This window comes from Coloeus monedula (assembly GCF_965178545.1).
Source record: "Coloeus monedula genome assembly, chromosome: 6".
NCBI classification, from domain to species: Eukaryota; Metazoa; Chordata; class Aves; order Passeriformes; family Corvidae; genus Coloeus; species Coloeus monedula.
In genome coordinates, this window is record NC_138786.1 from 18,434,682 (window position 1) to 18,454,086 (window position 19,405).

Sequence of the window (19,405 nt, forward strand, 5' to 3'; positions counted from 1 at the left end):
AATGAAGACTATCTGGAAACACATAAAGAAATTTAAGTTTTTATAACTTTTGGATATCTGACTTGAATTTTTTTCTAATTAAATTTTTTTTTGGATAATGATGTTACAGTATTTCTGAAGAAATAATTATACATCATGGCATCTTTAGTTGCCCATGTAGGGATAAGTCACTGTTTTATCATAAAAAAATCCCCATCATTATTGATGGGATTGGTATTGCTTCTGTCTAGTTTAATTTATAACGTTATCCCAGACTTCTGTCCTCAGAAGACCTTGTTTCCACATAGGTTTTTTATTTTAATCCATGGCCTTCCCACCTCTGTCATAATTGCTTAATATTTATCCAGTATCCCCAAGTGTGAAATGCTGTGAAAATGTGATGGTTTTGTGAATTCTTTCAGCACTCTTCTATTCAATATGTTCCTATGTTTTTGTAGGTACAAATTACAACAAAGATGATACGTTTGAAAGTGAAGGTGCAGAACAAATCTGTTCTGCCATAGGAGAAGAATATGTAGTACCTGCCAGTCAACTTCATTAAATTATGTTGTTATAGCAACTGGTTAGCCTCTTCCATACTTAAAATATCTTGTGTCAAATAATTAGTACTGCCTAATTGTATTTTATTGCAAAAAAGGCAAGTAATTAAAGAGATTCTTGCAATGGCTGTGGGGCCAGAAAGGGTCAGAAACTACTTGTAATTGGAATATGTTTCGTGCATATAAATTAATAGGTCTAGTAATCTGTCTCTTCATTCCCCAGGATCCAAAAAAAGTACCCAGAATATTTGAATTGCTGTTCCTTGCTTGGAAATACTAATGGATAAAAATTACTTCTTGTCCTCAATCTTTTTTTCCCTTTGTTCTTGTCTGCTTAGGAGATCTGTAACATGTGTCCACATAGACAAATGGCCCAATAAAGTCCATTTTGGACTTTTCAGGGCATTTCTCTGTATTCTGGCTGTCAATCCTGTGTTGCAGCAGGTTCTTTTCCTCCAAGTTTGGTCTTCTGCATGAAAACACCCTGAGCATTTGATCAAAGACAGCAGCCATCATAATCCACAAATACAGAGCTTTGTGGGAGAGAAAAGATTTCTAGCAACATAATATTTGAGTTTTCAAGTCAGCAAGTGCCCAAATCAGTCATCCAAACTAGTTTAAACAAGCTCAGTTATGGAATTAGAGCCTGTTGTTAAGACAAGAACCTGCACTTTTTTCATGGTGTGAGGAGGTAATTTTTATTTCTCTTCATGACTTCTCAATTTGATCACCAAGCTGAGTACAGAATGGATGCTGAGTACAGAATCCATTATCTGGCAGTAAAGGTTCTTTACCTAAAGACAAAACTGTGCCGTCCTGAGGGGGTGGGGGATTGAAATTAAAGAGCTTCTGAAGCAGTGCAGTAGTTGAGTCGTAGACTACGAAGTGTGTAAAGCAGTACTGACACTTACTTGGGTACCTTCAATGCAGAGCAAGAGAGGAACAGATTACAGCCCTCCACTTCATGTAAAAGTAAGTACAACTAAAATATTACCCAGCAAAAGCCTTACCAATCCCAAATGTAGGTTAGTAAGTCTTCCAGTGACTGCAGTTGGAACTGTTCCATCTAATATTCCCCATGTTCTCCATGCTCTTGCATTGCAGGGCTTTGCAGTTCTACAGCTGACAGTCCCATCTGTTTCTCTTCATCTCTGAGCTTTGCTCTCATCCTATTTTTATGTGTCTTCCCCTAACAAGGTCATTCATACCTCTTTGTGCATACCACTGTAGCAGGAGCTCGTGTTAATTAGGTATGTGGGGCACAGGGAGTTATTCCCAGGTGGCACCTCTGCCATATGGTTTTGAAATAGCTCTTTGCAATGAAAAGGAGAGCTTTACTTCTCCCCTCAGGCCTGCCTTAAGGTAGAAAAGTTGACTTGTTTGTGGGTATGAACCCTTCAGTATCTTGCCAGACATAATTCAACAGAAACAATTTTATGTTCACTGATGAAATCAGAAGAAAAAAGGAAACTGAAAACTTCTTTCCCCAACAGTTGTTTCTAAATTGTGCTTAAAAAAAAAAAGAAAAAAGATGTTTCTTCATTCCACATTGTATCCATCTCTCACCCACTATGCTTTTAGTAATTGATGCTTCACAGTATTTTTTACTCTTTAATCTTGCATTGGACTTTCTGGATTTGCCTTTCTTACATGCATATCATAATGTTCATATTTAACTTGTTTAGCTTTACAGTTAGTAAGTGTTTAAAGAACATTCTTCTTTTATTGATTACACAGCTGTACTGGTGATTGCTCCATGTGCTGGATGACTTGTGTAGGTAGTGCAAAGTGATTGTGTTTTGAAAATGTTATTGCAGTTCAATATGTTTGGATATGGAACAACTTTGGATACAGAAATGCCTGACTGTTTTCCTAGCAGTGTACTAGGATAAATTGTCAACATTTACTATCTGAATTTTCTCAAATAATTTCAAAAAGCAAACTTCTATCATTCAAACACAGCAAAAGAATTTATTTTCTAACTTCCCCAGATGTGCATAGATCCCACATGTGCTGAGTATAATGCCCTTTTCACTCTTCCTTTAAACCAACAACTTCTTCAGCCAACCAAATATCATTTGAGAGGATTAATGCTGTAAATGCTGTTTAATTAAAGATTTAAAAAAATGATATACATACCTGTTAGAGGTAAATAGTATTGCATTTTGAAATTTCCAGTTAATTTAAAGGGGGAAAAAATGTGGTGGCCATCATTTTGTCCCTTGATTTGCAATCCAAGTGTTACTGTTTGATATAAATAATAGTTCTTTTGGAAATCATTTTAAATAAGTACATGCATATTTCTTTTTGCTTTAAAATTTAGTCTTGACCTTAGCAAACTTTATCAGAAGGCAGATAAGTGTGTTCAGCAGAAACTAAACAGATAAGAATTTACAAATATATTTTTGAGTTACGGCAAAGATATGGAAGATGTTCTGCTATTTTTTCATGATGAAAAGTACTGGGCTTTTCTTTAAAACTGAACACTGTCACATGAATATGCATTTGTTTAACTAAATATCAAGATATTTAAAATTCATGTTCTCAAATATTTACTTAACTCCCCTGGTGAAGATAGTTGCTCAAAAGGGCATAAACCCCCACTCTCATTGGTTAAAAGATAGTTTATGGCTTCATAGCCTGTCTTCAAGTCATGTCAAAAACTGAGAAATTATATGATATCTAGATTATTTTAAGGCATGTTAAAAATGTATTAACCCTCTGAGATTTGCATTTTTTATGAGAGATTAATATTCATTTGCGTGAATTTGTCATCCTTCTGTCTTTCCAAAAAACAAAGTCTGAAAGTCTATTAGTTCTGTTGGTGTACACGGTCAGTTGAGAGGAGAAAGATCCACCTGCCAATATGAAAAATTAACTAAAAAGTCAGCAGCAGTGTTCTTTGTTCTTCACTTGGTCCCAATAGATGGAAAAGAGTATATAGTTCATATCTTCATAGGACACAGGAGGTTTGGAGAATTTACTGCTCTGCCATAGATTTTCCTTTAGCATAGTTAACTTCTCTAGTTACAATCCTCCCTGCCAAGGATGTAATTTATGATTTCTTTCATATGAAACTATCTGCTGTATTGTTCTTGATAACTTAAATTTATTACTGTGCTGCTATAACTACCGCATGCCAAAAAACTATCCCTGAGCTGTGTTTCTTTTATTTTATAGAAAGTGTTTGGTGTTGAGGTCCTCCTTTTGCCAATACCTTTGATGGTGTTTCTCTAAGCAGCCAAACCACTCATTCATGACAGTAGTGGAAATTGTAGGCCTGATGTGATTGTCAGCGAAGGAACCTGAACATTCTTCTGAGGCTACTTGGAAGTACAGATGCTTTTCTGTGTCTCATTTTCAGCATCTTGTGAAGCAAATGGAATCCAAATATTGGTCAGCTTTCTCAGGCTACAGTCTCCTACTGTAGTAAGTTTTTTTTATCATCTGAAGTTCTGGTTCCTTGCAGATGGCTCCGCTTCTTTCTGGTGGCCTAAATGATTTCTCCTATTTTTGGAGAGACAACAGAGACAGCATTTCTTTCCTAAGGCAGTTGCTCACCTGGGTCAGTTTTACATCCCCAGAGTCCTGCAGCCTGCAAATTTTGTGTTCTGCCTGAGTCAAGTCACTTGGGAGCAGATCTTCCCCTTCATTCAGTGTCCTCGTCCCATCCTCAGTGCCTTCTGCTGCTTGCACCCAATGTATGTTCCCTTTTTTTCTCCTTTGCTACCAAGTGTATCCTTTCCCCTGCATGGGGCTCAACCAGGGCTTTGTAGCAACCCTCTGGAAACAGGGCATGAGCACCTGCCTGGCACAGGCCCCAGGTGAGACAGGCCTGAGGTGGAGGCTTGGAAGAACTGAACTGCTCCTTTTCCGACACAGGGTGAGGAAAAGATGCTCCTGCTGGCTTTTGTGTTTCTTAAATCTGCTGGATGATATTACTATTGACCTTGTGTTGTATTGGAATGATTAAATTCAGGAATGGTTTAAGGGAGATACAAGAAGCAACTGGAAAAGCTAGGAATGATATTCAATGGCATTAAGATCATCTGACCTTGTAGACAAGGATGGAAAAGAAATGTGATTTTTTAATATGTACCTGTCTAAATGAAGTAGGTATGGAAGAATTGAGAATATCGAAGTAGGTGAGTTTGCACACAAAATTCATTTTCATACTGGAGTGCATCAGACTTCATCTCCTATACACTGAATTAAGATTATGTGAATCTGACCAGGCTCCAAATCCAGTATAACAGTTTTCATAGCTAATCTTTGTAGCACTGTGTGAATAGAGCTGATTTGTATACTTTGAGCAAGAGGAAAGTCTGTAAAGTTTTCATGATGTGAGTAAAAGAAACCCCAACAAACCCAATCTGACACATAACAGAAGTAGCATAGTTTTAGATTTTGTTATTTACAGCTGAAGCTGAGCAGCAGATATATTAGTGGATCTGAACTTTGTTCAGCCTCACATCCAAAGATAAATAGCCTCATTTTTTCAGATGTAGTGCTTATTATGTCAGTTCTTAGAAGAATGGAGCATGGTATTGTACTTGGATTAATGACTTTGAAAATCCTTCAACCTCAATTGAGTGTTACTTAAACATTTCAGGAAATGGACCCTTAAACTAGCAGTTTTATCTTAAGAGATTTTATTTTTAGCATGAACCTGCTGGTTCTTTAAACAAGCCTGTAGGGATAAACAAACACTAGTTTTCATCATGTTGAGAAGTATTTTTAAGCAGAGACACTCTGTCTTGTCTCAGATTCTGTACTAAGCCAGATTATTGGCTGAGCTGGAGCAGAATGTAGGCTTTTATGTATGGTCTAGGAAGCACTAACACTTTTACTGTTTCTTGACGATACATTGCCTTATAGGAATTTATTAGGACCTGTGTTTCTTCCATGAAGAATGGGCATTAAGCTGCAGTAATGTCAGTGTAGTGGTTCAACCCTGACTGAGGAAAGAATCACATACTGGCTTCTCAACAATACGTATTTTCAGTTCTCCCTTAGAAACAGTCATTCTGCTGAACAGCAATATGTTACTGAAGGTACACAAACAGATATGCAAGCCTTCTGCCTCAATCTAGTTATGTCTTCATTGCATAGTTTTTGACTTCGAAATTAAGGTCTTGTTTTCTTTGAGGAGATTTTCATATGCTCATATGTTCGTATCTGTCAGTTTGAGTAAAAATCTTCAATATATAAATAAATGTTCACACCTTTCTGCCTTGTGTGTGATTAGTTCTATTCATAGATCAATATCTAACTGTAACTTCGGGAGGGTTTTTTTAGTAAACCAAAGACCATTTTGGTTATATTGCGAAATACAGCATGCACTGTATTGCTTTCAGCTGTACTTGACATTCCCTTGGATAATTTGCCAGTGTACCACTGTGTAAACTCTCAGGTGGGTCTCTCTATAAAACCTCTGTGAAGCTAAATTGTAATAAGGGGCACTATTAACATGTAATTCTCTATACAAAGAAATAGGTAATGTTTACATTTTCTTCTGTAGCCACAGTAAAGCACCAGAAGGTTTTGATGCTCATTGTTTCTTGAGACAAGAATGCTTCTGAAAAGCTTGACATTGTCTACTGTGTCTCCTGAGATCTGTAAATTAGGAATAATTTTCTGCCTCTCTGCAGTTGTGTCCAGCAAAGTATTACTGTTCCCAAATTACTTTAGGAATGCTGAACAAGGTGCTCTTTTGAAGAACCCAGAGTAATGGTAGAAATGTCACTGAGGTTCTGCTTATTTTCACTGGGCTGGTGCATCATGGCAGAAGGTACAAGGTCAGTGAGTTTGCGTGAGGTTGGCGTGGAAGTGCTGGAAAGTGCAATCTGTCAAGTCAGTGATGAAGTGTTGTGAAGAAAGCAGTGAGAATGATTTTATAAAACTTACTGAAAGCAATAAACCAGACAAACGACTCTGTTGGAAACCTGTTACTATTAAAATACTAAAAATATTCTTACTGCCTTTTAAAACTGACAGAACAAGGTGCAGGCAGCAACAGAGAGATTACTAGAGAAAGATGATGCTTGCTTATAGATTTTTCATTTCTAGGCTGCTACTTGGATATTTTAACAGCTAACAGATTGATTTCTCTCTTCAAACTGTGTTTTTAAGTTCTTTTGCATTAAATAATCTAAAGATTTTAACAGAATTATTTTTGAATAACATACCCTGTAGACAGGCTATAGTGTGCTCTCCACTACTCTCAGATGCATAAATCTTCAGAGTAAAAATTATTTCAATGTTAGTGCATTCTTTTGATTCGCTAGAACATGCATAGTAGCTGTCTTTTTCCTGGATAGCCTATTTGCTTTTGAAAGAACTTGTGGGATTTGTTTTAATAAAATCTGAATTCTTTTGTGTGCAAGCATGGGATACAGTGGTATGTAACATTACCACCTTTTAGAGTTGGAAGCTTCTAAATTGTAGATGTGGTATTATTGAGTATTGGATGGAGAGATGACTAAAAAGGTGCTTAAGTGATCCTGATGGAACCAGTGTGGTGAAAGCTTAATTGTTTAGTCTATTGCTGTCCTTTTTTATTGCACTGTGTAATGATGTATATATATACATACACACACATATATATAACATTATGCTGTTATTGACTCTGCTAGGTTTTTCATAAATTTATGCATGCTTTCAAAACTATTTTAAAGGCTAATATCTAAAGATTGTTAAATTGCAGGGCATCTCTGCCTTTTGCAAGCTGCAATTTTAGGGACTGAGTGAATGAAAACTCAAAATTTATATAAAATCTTTTTTCTTTTTCAATTTTTCTTCCTTTTGTGTTTTTTATCTATTACCATTGAAGGTACCTTTTATCAAAACTGTTAGTTTCATGATTGAATCCTTCAGCAGCTTGTCGGATATTCAGAATTTTTGCATTTGTTCTTTAGAAATGATCTTCTAAGAAGCAGAGAAGGCCAAAAACTTCCCACTTTTAAAACCTTTTTATAAAAATGTCTCCAGATTGTATTGTTTCTTGACATTTTGTCTCGCCTAAAAGGAAGTCATTTATGAAAAACCTAAAATGGAAAGTCTCGAGGTAGCTAAAATTAAACACTAAATAAAAGGGAGTTGAACTTGCAGGTTATATATCCAACCCTTCTGAAAAATCTTGTTTTGAAGATGGGTATCTGCCCTTTCACAGAGTGTCCTGATGTACACAGAGCAGTGGGGAAACTGACTGGTACTTTTTTGGAAGACATGTACTGAGATAGGGAATGTTCTTAGGAGTACTCCTGTGAAAACTGTTTTGGAACTATTTCTGTAAAATTGTTTTGCATCAGAAATCTGAACTCTTGAGCTTTAGAATACAGCCTTTTATGTGACTTCTCTTACTTTTATTAAGAGATACAGCTCCCTATAAAGGGGGAAGATGGCCCCTCTCCAGTTGAGACTAAACATTTTTGCTGTGCATAGGCACTGTTGATAGTTAGGTATCAAGATGCAATTCCTGGTAGGTTCACATTTTAATGACTAAGCCTATTGTAATGGAACAAAACTGAAAAGAAAACGTGTGGTATAGATTTTCAAGCTGAGTAGTATTTTTATTCTTTGAGTGAATCACTCAAAGTTGTTATAGCAGAAGATAAACTCAATTTTCTGTAGCAGGAGAAAATGATCCTTCATTCTGAATAGAGACCTGTTGCTTCTAATCAGAGTTTTGTTCATGTGAGAACTAGGAAGAAAATATAAAGTGTTAGAAAAGAGCATTAAAATGCAGTGTATGCTCAGTAGTGGTTTTCTTTCCACTAAAGTTTTTTGGTTGAAGAATGATTCAGGACTAGTAAAGCAAAACACCTGAAGATTAAAAAGTTTAACTTCATAAATAAATCCTAGTCTAAGAATTATATATGAAGCTATCTCTTTTCCTAGAATGTAAATTTTTGTTGCAAAAGATATACTAGAGACTGGTTTCTTTATATTCTCAGTGAAAAAATCATTATCCATGAAGATAAATACCTTCTTCAGGGGGACTAAATATTGTGGGTTTTAACTTAACGTATTCCAGGGCCATGCCATTTTTCATGTTTTGGAAGAAAAGCATCTTAGTAAAGGAACACCAGGCATAAATCCTGAGAACCTTTCATCTGGATCCTTTATTTATTCGTTGAATGTGCAGTAAAGTGCAATAGTGTGTAGGTGTAGCCACATTAGGGTTGTTCATAGATGCACATCTTCGGCAGGACTGACTTTACAGCAACTCCCTAATATGTATGTTTTGGCTTCTCATTTACTTTGCAGAAGGGAGTGGTTGTTTTAGCCCAGAGTGTTTGTAACCAGGAGTATCTGTCACACAAATAATAGTTATTTTCTGAATACCAGGATGTGCCCATTGTGACAAAGGCGTGGCAATTTAAGCAAGCCAGAATGGCACTTGTCTGTGTCAGAACATGTCAGAACATTGCAAGGTGGACATGCAGGTGATATCTGCCTTTTTTTACTATTCCTGATGATCCATGCAGATCTATCATTTATATATGTTGCATTGGTGCTTCAGTAGAGGCTGGCATCAATAATCCAGATACTTCATCTGTGCTGACCCTTTTTCAGGCTAGGACCACAGAAACAGCATGACTTGCTCTGCAAATGGTCACAAACATCCCAGGAAATATGTAGTCCAAGGCAATGAAGCTGAGTTTTCAGTGTTTTTCATTCTCTTAACTGCTGAGGCAGCTTGGTAAAAGAAGAAAGGTAGTTAAGTTAGGAGCTGATGGATGAGGAGGCAAATAAATTAGTCCGGATAGCAGTATAAAAGCAGAAGTGAACTGGGACAGAGGCAGTAGAAAGAGGGATAAATTAGAAAGAGAGGAGGAAAAAGTAGCAATAAATATGATTTCAAAGGAGTAGAGTGAGGCAAGGGGTGGAAAAAAGGAAAGCTAGCTGTGGTGAGCTTCTTGCCCCTTTCTCTTCCTCTTTAAGAACCCAAAAATTTATCTAGAGCTCTGCTGCCCCAGACATATGAACATCTTATTCAGTGTGGTGGCAAATTTTGCTTTTCTATTCTATTTATTTATTTAAACCAATACATGTCAAATATTTGTTGAGTCAAGTACTGCCTCAGCTAGGAGATAATATGTTAGGAGTGCCTGGTAAGCACTAGTTTGAGTCAAGCAAGTGTGTTGTGATAGAGGTGCTGCAGTTTTAGACAGGAACCTTTCTGCTTATGTTGCACAGGGTAGGATACTACAGAGATAACAGGATAATATGGCATATCTCAGAGTTCTTGACTGCAAAGCTCCCAAATGCTTTACTGAAAGGAAAGGAATCAAGGAAAGGGAAAACGACTACAAGAAGGGAATGGGTTATTCCCAAGTTAGAGCAATAGAAAGCCCATGGGAAACAGTTGTGGTTTGCTGCTGCACCTCTTCCCAACTCTTAACAGCAGCTTTGTGTCTGGTTGAGAAATATAAAGCTTGACTTTCAGAAGCATTGTGTGTGCAGTTGCAACTGAAGTAAATGAGAGCTTATTGTTTTGAACATTGTGCTTGGACTTTCTGTTGTCCTTAATAGAGAAATGTAAAAACCAAGTTCATGTGTTTCAAGTAGGCCCCCTAATATTAATGGATAGCAGTGACAATCCAGGGGCTAATACTTCTTTTTTCCCCAACTCAAGCTTGGAGCTAATGTCATCACCATAGATGTGATTTCAAGACAAACTTGTTCATTTTTGCTTTTATGTACTGTGGGGATAAATGCCTAGAGACAGTAGAAAGGGAAATAAATTCTCTGTGCCTGGTCAGGATGGGTACTCATTGATGTGGTGTATACCTGAACAGTTTTAAAATAATAATATACCTTTTATAGAACAGGGTATAATAACTGGTTCCACCTGCATTTCTAATTTTAAAGCTTCTTCATAAGTATTTTGAACGATCTTTAATTGGGTTGGGAATTTTAGCAGGCACAATTAGGATTTCCCATCTAAAGTCATACATTCAGGAACAAAGCTGTGTGCCAGGATGTCTTGGCCAATGATTCTTGTTTTCTGGTCTGGAACATCTTAGTATCATATTCTATATAAGTGTAGTCTCCTGTCCTTACTGAAGTTGTCATTCTGGAATGCGACAATTTGTTAAAATCTGTCCTTAAATTTTAAATATACAAAACTAGGTCTCTTTGCATATGTTTCCAGTGGGGCAACATAAAATTTTGTATGTCTTAAAAAGGGATGGGCAGGTTCCAAGGTCTTACTTCCACTCTTTGAAAAGGTTCATTATTCCAGGGCATGCGTGTGTGAGGGAGAGTGCAATAGCTCTTCATGTTTCCATGTGCTCACATGTTCCTGTGTGTTTGCTTATGGAGATAAATCCATGCCTGGCATGGGTTCATTTGACATAAATACAAAAGAAAATCTTTTCTAAACTCGCTAGCAGTAGGAAACAATTCACCAATATATGAATAAGCAAGCCACAGCAAAAGAGAGAAGATGGTCCTGGCAATGCTGGATGTTTTAGTTGCATTTAGAATAATACCAAATGAGAGAACACATCTTTTCCAAACTGAGAAATACAAACTTCTTCTCTGTTTCTCGATGTATAATAGTGAGGTGGAATTTCAGCACTGATGCAGTCAGGATAGTGGCTGATTGAAATTTCTTAATAAAAAATAAGATGATTTGAAGGAAATTTCTCCATCCAAATCCTGTCATGAGCAGAGAAATTATTGCAAGAAAGAGACCAATTGTGGGGGAGATGGCTTTGATAGACTCTTTAAAAAGAGATGGCCAAAGATGCAGGTTAAAAGATGCAGAAGAGACAGGGGAGTGAGACTTCTCTTTTCTGTGTGACACCCATGTGGCCTCTATCACTGGCAGTAGCTTGCCATCTTCTGGTCCTCTGACATGTGGCAGCCTGCAGCTTTGTTTCTGTTTTGCCATCAGAAATGCAGACACTGTCTCTGCACCAAGATGATACTATGAGATAGCCAAGAACATAAATTTACAGCATACCAGCTCTTCCACTCCAGTTCCCCTTGCAGTGTTTTGGGTCCAAGTAGTAATCTGTCCTCACTGTGTCAGGTGAAATAGGTCATTCCATGTTCAAAATGTCCGTGCGAGAAAATAATGCCAAGAAGCTGGTGATGGAGAAAATTCATATGCAGAATGAATTAGCAGTGACTTTTTCTTGACAATTTCAGTTTTAGAAGATTAAGCCCCTTTTATAGAAGAACTTTCCTGATGACATAAGCCATGTAGTGGAGGACACTGCTATGTACAGCATAGTGATGACTTCAGTTCCTGTGCTTTGGCATATGGGTTTCAGACTGTAGAAATAATAAAATAGTGCCTTCATGTGTCCTTGCAGATTTTTCAATTGATGAACATTAATTAATTCACAGAATCACAATCACAGAATGAATAAGGGGCCACTGGAGGCCATCTGGTTCAAGCTCCCTGCTCAATTGGGGTTCCCTGGACCACGTTACTGAGGACTGTGCTCAGACACCTTTTGAATATCTCCAGGGAAGGAGACTCCACACCCTCTCAGGGCAATCTGTTCTAGTGCTTGGTCACCAACACAGTAACATTTTTCCTCATAATCAGAGGGAACTTCCTGTCCATCAGTTTCTGCCCATTGGTTGCTTGGCACCACCTCCTGACACTTTCCCTTTAGATACTTATATGCAATGCTTTAGAAAAAAAGTAGCCTAAAAATGTGAACATGAAATTGTAAAGTGGTATAGGAAATTAGTTATCAACAAGAAGATATTTTTGATACAGCATTCAACATCTAAACATGGTAAAACTGCTTTTTCAGAAATTTCTGCAATGTAATTTCGTAACTGCTTCTTAGAAAAGTTAATTCTATACCTATGTTTTTAATTTGTAGGTACATTGAAACCTTGAAGGCACACAAGCCAAAAATTCTCTGGGATGAACAAATTGCTGAACACTACTTTGAATACAAAAAGTGAGTTACATTTATTAATTTACCATTCTGCAAATATTTTTGGGCATGAGCCAGTGACTGTGGTATGCAACTGAATTCAGCAAATGGAAATTCTGCTGGTTGTAATCTGTGTGTCAATGCTGAAGTGCAGCATAAAAGAGTGCTTTGGATGAGAGGAGAAAATCAGAGAAGGATTCAAAAACTAGAACAATCTTTTTAGAAGAGAAGTCTGATGAGCCATATCTTTAGAAATTATCCATCAAAGTCATCTATTGAATGTCAGTTAATCAGAGGCTCTGAAAGGAGTACTGTGAGCTGTCGGGTGATTACCAATAATTCAGCCAAAAATAGTTCTGAGAAAAATCTGTGGTACAAGACCCTGGTTTCACAAGTCCTCCTGCTAAGATTGTTTAGGCAACAAACTTCCATTAGAGGGAATGGGTAGAGAAATGTAATAGAAATAAAACCAAGTGACTTCCAGATAAAGTTTTTGAATGGACTGAGAGCATTAAGGGTAATAATGTTCTTTGTCCTCCTTTTTTCATCATGAAATGACGAGAGGATTCCTGATCTAGGAAGAATCTATTTAAAATAGATTTAAATAAATAAACCCAGCAACATCTCATTAATCCTCTGGTAATTTGCTATTTTTATGCAAATATACCAAAATACACTAAAATGATACAAACAAATCCTACTACTTCTGCAAAGCTATGTCTTGTATATTATTCAATGCATTGTGAATGTGAAGACACACAACTGAAAGGAAGAGTAGAACACAATTTAGAAGCTTTTAATAGAAACAATCAAAACTACTTCATTATTTCCATAACATTCCTGTCTAAAAGATTTTTAAATATTAAAAAAAAACAAAAAGCAAAATCCAAAACTAAACCTACAAATCATCTACCTTTGTATTTTTAGTTTATTTTTAAGGTTTTTCTCAGCTGTAATTTTCTTCTGACTATTTTTCCTACCAGAAAAAAAAAAATCTGTTGTTCAACAGTGTTTTAATTTCTTTTCTGTGTTTTTATGAAAGGACTGGGATCTGTATTCCTCTTATTTAATTATTTGGTATCCTGTTGCAAAATTACTTTGTACCAAACAATTACAGTTTTTTGTGTTAACTAAAGAGGAATAAACCAGAAGCTCTGTTTTACTGATCTTTAATGTAAAATCCAGTTGGAGACACAATGAGCACTCCATGAAAACTTGCTCTCAAAAGAGTAACTCTGAGGGCTCTGTTTGAATGGCATGCTTCTGGGATTCATGTCTGAATCACATTTCTTATATGGCAAAATGAACTTGTGGGAAAGGGATAGCTTGCCAGTAGTACTCCCTCTTTTTTTCTTTGAAGCCAGCCTTTGGAGGTTCTTGTGTGTGGGCTTCCTGGAGGAATTTTTGATGCACGAAGCACAGTGTGTCTGAAAATAACTCTAAACTTCACTTGTGCTGTGCTTGGCAGTCAGCTGTGGGGGTTCAGCTGGTTCCAGGGGAGGGTTATTTAAGGATCTCTTTTTCAGTTACCACTTTGTTTTGCAAAGGTTCGATTATGTTGGACAGGGATGGCAGCCAGGCCTGAAATATGTATGCTTCCCTGGTGAAAGCCTCTCACCTGGAAATCCTGCATGTCTGCAGTGGCTGAGAAATGAATTCATGAATCTTTAAGCAAAGGACTGCTAATGATTTCATGTAGCAGGCAGACTGTCTGTTACAAATAGTTGCAGAAATCTGAGCGCTTGTCCCAGTGCACAGGCAAGTATTCATTTATGTAAATTGTGAGATTTAGAAGCAATTCCTTCTTGGTCTGTCCATGCACTTTACATTTTCTCCTGGCCTAAGTGCTAAAGTGGTGCTGTGAGACCACTCATAACTCGTCCATCTCATTACTAGGGGTTTAAAATGCAACCTTGGTATTTGTGCCCAGTACAGCTTGGCCTGTCTGTATATTTTATACTGCTAGCATTTAATTTAGCCTGAAAGATAGTAATTCAGGGAATTGGAGAAAATCTTTCACAGTTTGCATCAGAAAACCAAATGTCTTCATCTTTTTCAGATGTGCATTTAGCAGGCACAACTGTCTGTTACTATCTGACGGTTTTGTCATCCAGTTGCAACAAAATATCTCAGTGTTTACTGTGCTATGGCATCAAACCATCTCTGTTGTGAGATCTCTTCTTGGATCTTCTGTTTTCACTGTCAGCCTTTTCACAGTATCACAGAAATCTCAGAAAGGTTAAAGTTGGAAGGGACCACTGGAGATCATCTTGTTCCACCTCCCTACTCAAGCTGTAGAATATGTTACTCAGGATTGTGCCCAGGTGGCTCTGGAATATCTCCAGTGAAGGAGACTCCACAACCTGTCTGGGCAACCTGTGTCCGTGCCCAGCTAGTGACAGGTCTCCAACTAGACCCTGTGCCACTGATTATGTCCCCCTGGTGTCTGCCCCTCATCCAGTTCTCAATCCACCTCACCATCTGCTTGTCCAGCCCACACTTCCTGAGCTTGTCTGTGAAGATATCATGGGAGAAAGTGTCAAAATCCTCTTTCACCTGCTTTAAGACTTGTCCTCCTTAAAGGCCACCAGTATGGCATAATCAACCAGTATGGGCTAAATAAGAATCTTGTCTGACTGCTTGTATTGTATTTTGTTGTAACCAGTTCTTGGATGAGGTATTACACACAAAGAAGTTTGGGGCTTTCTGACAAATGTTCCCATAACCAATACCTGCAGGACAGTGACACAGTTGCATACTTGACTTTTAGATATGTTGTGCACCTTCTCTTAAAAGTTTTTTGGATTTATGTGCTGTGGGGTTTTTTTGCATCTACATTAGGACAGGGGAGGGAGTAGAAGTTCTTATCTGCAGTAGAAAAGGAAGAGAAGTAGAGAAGATTTTGGCTGTACTCTGCCCCCAAGAGACAGAGTAGCCAGAGTGCAAATATGGAATGAATGGTAGTTGATAGCAAAAGTGTCTGATTTCAGTGAAATGAACGCTGGGTAAGAAATCTCAGATATGAGCTACTAAATGGGAAGTAGTCTCTGTCTTTGATATGTATGTATTAATGCTCATGTTCTGAACATACTAGCATACCTTAATTTTATTACCAATAGTTCAGAATAAAGTTGGCAGTTTTCTTCAGCACTGAGGAAAAAGTGGAAAAGAATAAAACTGGGTTTGAATTCTAACCTTAGTTTAAAATCCTATTATCTATCAAAGCTATTGTGACTATTTAGTTTTTTTGTTTTGCAGAAATAAGGGAGGAAAACATGCAGTCTTCTACCCAACACTGAAGGTAGGTGCCACTTTGTCAGGTCAGAGGGCTGTAAGAGGACAGAGATGTTTACTTGACCTGTTTCATTATTGAGGCATTTCAGAAAATGTTGAACTGAGTTTAGGCTTTTGTGAAAGTTTACCCTCATGTAAATGTTATGTAAATTGTTATGATTCAAAGCTTCAGCTGCCTGTGCAAAAAGGTTGGTTTTTTCTCTGATGCATAATGGGGTTTTGGGAACTCTGAAGATAAAGCATGTCTGGAGGTAAGACACACCAGGACAAACCAGTGCTGTGAGAAGATCTGTTCAAGTGCACAGGTTATGTACTATCAGACATGTTGTTAGCAGATTCTCAAACAAGTTACCAAAGACATTTTCCTTCTCATCATGGTAGCTGAAAGCTTGGAGAATTTTTGCCTTCCTTTGTAACAGGGTCCTGATTCTCACTGTCAGCCTGCGCCACCCTGTTTTCTTCAGTTCTGTTTCTGTGGAACCTATTTTAGTGTTTTGAAAACTTCTACACAATAGTCTGCAGTAGAGCAGAATACAGGACAAAGTGGTTAATTACAGCCTGAGTTCCTAGGAAGCTATCTTTAGATTTTCTCATATTAAACTGAAGTCAGCATGTTAGACCTCTGCAGGCTTTTATTACTGGAAAAGAATTGCTTCTGTAGTGAAACTACGTCATATTTACAGAGAATAGAGATTTTTTTTAATGGTTAAACTAGTATGAAATGTTCTAGGGCTCTGTTTTCCTGGACAAGATTGTTATCTTAAGCACCATGAGTAAAAGGATATTTCTCCTCATTAATCTAATATTGATGGAAGTACTATCACATCTGGGATATTAACTACCACATCTAACTATGTCCTTGCTAGTGCTGTGTCTGAGAGTGTTAGAAAGTTTCCTTAGGAACCTATCAGAGAAAAGATAGCTTGTGCTGTTATGCTGTGTTTTCTTTGGCCTCATGGAAGGATTTCACCCTGCCATTGTTAGTACTAACTAGGTTAAGAACACTCATTCCTGTACATTTTTTTAATTATTTCTTCTCTAACAGACCACCACTCAACTGTGCCGATTGGTGAATGCATGGAAATGGGTATTCTTTCCATTTTCAAAAAGCTTGTAATGAAATATTTTGAGATTTGTATGCTGGCCAAGATGGTTGGGAAACACTGAATGTTATTACCTCATGAAAAATGCATTTCTTTCCCTTTTTAACGTTATAATCACTGACAGGTTGCTCAAAATTAGTTTGTTCATGATTAGTTAAAAGCAGTCATGAATGGCAGGCCCAGTGGATCTGTTAATGATACTTTTTTCTGTTTCCCATGGAAATGATTTTTTAAACACATCCCTAGTGTGAGTAGTTTAAACATTGCAGTGCTGCAGTTCAAAGTAAGAAAACCTGAGAGAAAAAGATTAAAAAATAATTATTTTTGTTGTTTGAACTGAAAAAGAAAGGTGCAGAACATGGACTGTGGCATTGCTTCCCTTGTAAACCAATGGCTAAACTAACTCTCTTTAATATAATGGCTGGAGCTCAAATAGAAATACTTTTAATTATTATCTCCAAGAATCTCTTTAAAATAGAATTTTTGTAATATAAATTGTGACTGTGTCCTGGGAAAAGGCAAGGGTAGGCAAGAGATCTTCATGGTATTTGACAAATTATTCTGCTTGTCTTCCGTGATAAAGTTTTATTTTACCTGTGAGACATTTCTGGGAAGAGTTAGAATTTCTGTACATTGTGAAATGATAGCCTAAATTAGAATAGTTCTTTGCATAGTTCATAAATCTGATTTATTTCTGTGGCATTTTTGTCAATTTAGCTGGTAATCTTTTATTAGGTCATTGAATTAACGGGTACGATTAATGGCCTTTGACTGAATTACTGCTTGCTAACCAGAGAGTATTTCAAGTACAGAAGGAGTTTTTCAGTAGCTGGTTCAAGGGTAGATGTTTTTAAAAGGTCTGATAATGTCATGAAGAGATGGCAGTTTGGAGTGTCTGATATCTCTGACTGAAATGTGATGGCTTTATGTGTCTTTCTCTTAGTCCATCCAGTTGCGCTTGGAGCTTGCAAAAGAACTGGGCACTGGAATATCCATCTGGGAGCTGGGACAAGGCCTGGACTATTTCTATGACCTGCTTTAAAACAAGAGATGATCTGAGAAAGACTTTATTTGCTTCACCGAGGCTCCACTTTCAATTAATCTGAGTATCCTGGAGAGGTGATTTTTAGAACATTTTTTGTAATTTATATCATATCTGTATTAAACTTGCTTTTTTTTCCCAATAAAGAATCTTTTTTTGATTTGCCACACAGACATGATTGTTGGTATCTGATAAAATTCAGAGTAAAAAACCACAGAAATTTCTCATAAAGCACCTGAATTCCGAGTCATTGGAAACAAACCAACATAGGTGGATGGAGTCAGAGTTGAAAATATTTTCTGAAATGTTTTCTACAAGAAATAAAATGGGAAATTTGATGCCATCTGATCAGAGTGTAAGATGGAGACCTCTCAAAGAGCTGCTGGTAATAACCATAGTAAGAGAACAATAAATCCATCATACTACATGCAGCAAATTTAAAGTCTGCTGGACTCTGCATCTTGCTGTTTTCTGGTAAGGTGAGTGAACATAAAATGTCAGGAGGGGAGACCAATTAGCAGACTGTCCCTCAAGCTGGTAGAAAATCAAGCACTGACAAGCTAAGCTGTTGGCTCTGTTTGTTTTGTCATGTTAGTAAATTTCTTAAGCAGTTCAAAGTAAGAGTAATTTCAATTTACTACCTGTTTCTAAATCAGTTCTGTTACAAGAGATGCTCTGTGATTTCCCTATTCTGCTTAGCCTGCTTGGTGTCTGAGGTGCAGTATTTAGCCCTAGAGCATGATGCATTAGTGGCCAGTTTGTGAGAACTGTAACATTCAGCAACAAAGGCTCTAATGGTAATCATGGGTTCCATGGACATGATGGATTCCATGTCCCCAGTAGACAGAGCCCCAGCAGCTCTGACAACCCCTTGACTTAATCAGGCACTGTGAATGTCATCAGCATCTTTGTGTATGAAGCTGTCATTCTTCAGCTGCACACATTGGTGCTTTTGTCTCTGTAATATGGATTTTTTAGGAACCCAACGGCTGTAAAAACCCATCAGTTTAAAAACAAAGCCAAAAAATTGTGGCCCTGCTTCTTGGTTTATAGTATTTGTATTTGTTGAAATCCACAGGCTTCAAGGCAATTTCTTCTAAGGAATGAAGAGGTGCTGGGAATTTGATGAGGGTGTCATTGGTCACCAGCAGAGACTCAGGCAAAGAGCTCTGTACTCCCACTGGTGCTCTTCTTGCCACTTACAGTTGTCACAAAGATAACTGCACTCCTCTGTTCACATTCACCCTTCCCAGTAATTAATCTCAGCGGGGAATTTATCTGCCCCTGCTGTTTTCAGCAGAATAAATCCCACTGTAATCCACCATTGATTAAGGAACTATTGATCTTCACCTTTCTGATTTAGTTCTGGCATCTCTCGACTTCTCACATTGCGAGTATCCAGCTGGGCTTACTAATCAGGTTTCTTTCCTCCATACCATTAGTAGTAAGATAATTTGCTACATGAATCCTTGTGTTCAATTAACTTGAACTTTCTAGTTCGTTCAGAAGCAATTT

General features: G+C 37.4%; 1 protein-coding gene across 1 annotated transcript in view; it reads left to right on the plus strand.

Annotated features, from left to right (window-relative positions):
- CHID1 (chitinase domain containing 1) overlaps positions 1-18,013 on the plus strand; it is a 102,024-nt gene extending 84,011 nt beyond the window's left edge. The window contains exons 10-12 of the mRNA XM_082283637.1: positions 12,395-12,475; positions 15,710-15,752; positions 17,792-18,013. Of these exons, the coding sequence (XP_082139763.1) occupies positions 12,395-12,475; positions 15,710-15,752; positions 17,792-17,890 (223 nt within the window). The 3' untranslated portion in view covers positions 17,891-18,013. The remainder of the gene's footprint in view (positions 1-12,394; positions 12,476-15,709; positions 15,753-17,791) is intronic.
- The last annotated feature ends 1,392 nt before the right edge of the window (positions 18,014-19,405 follow it).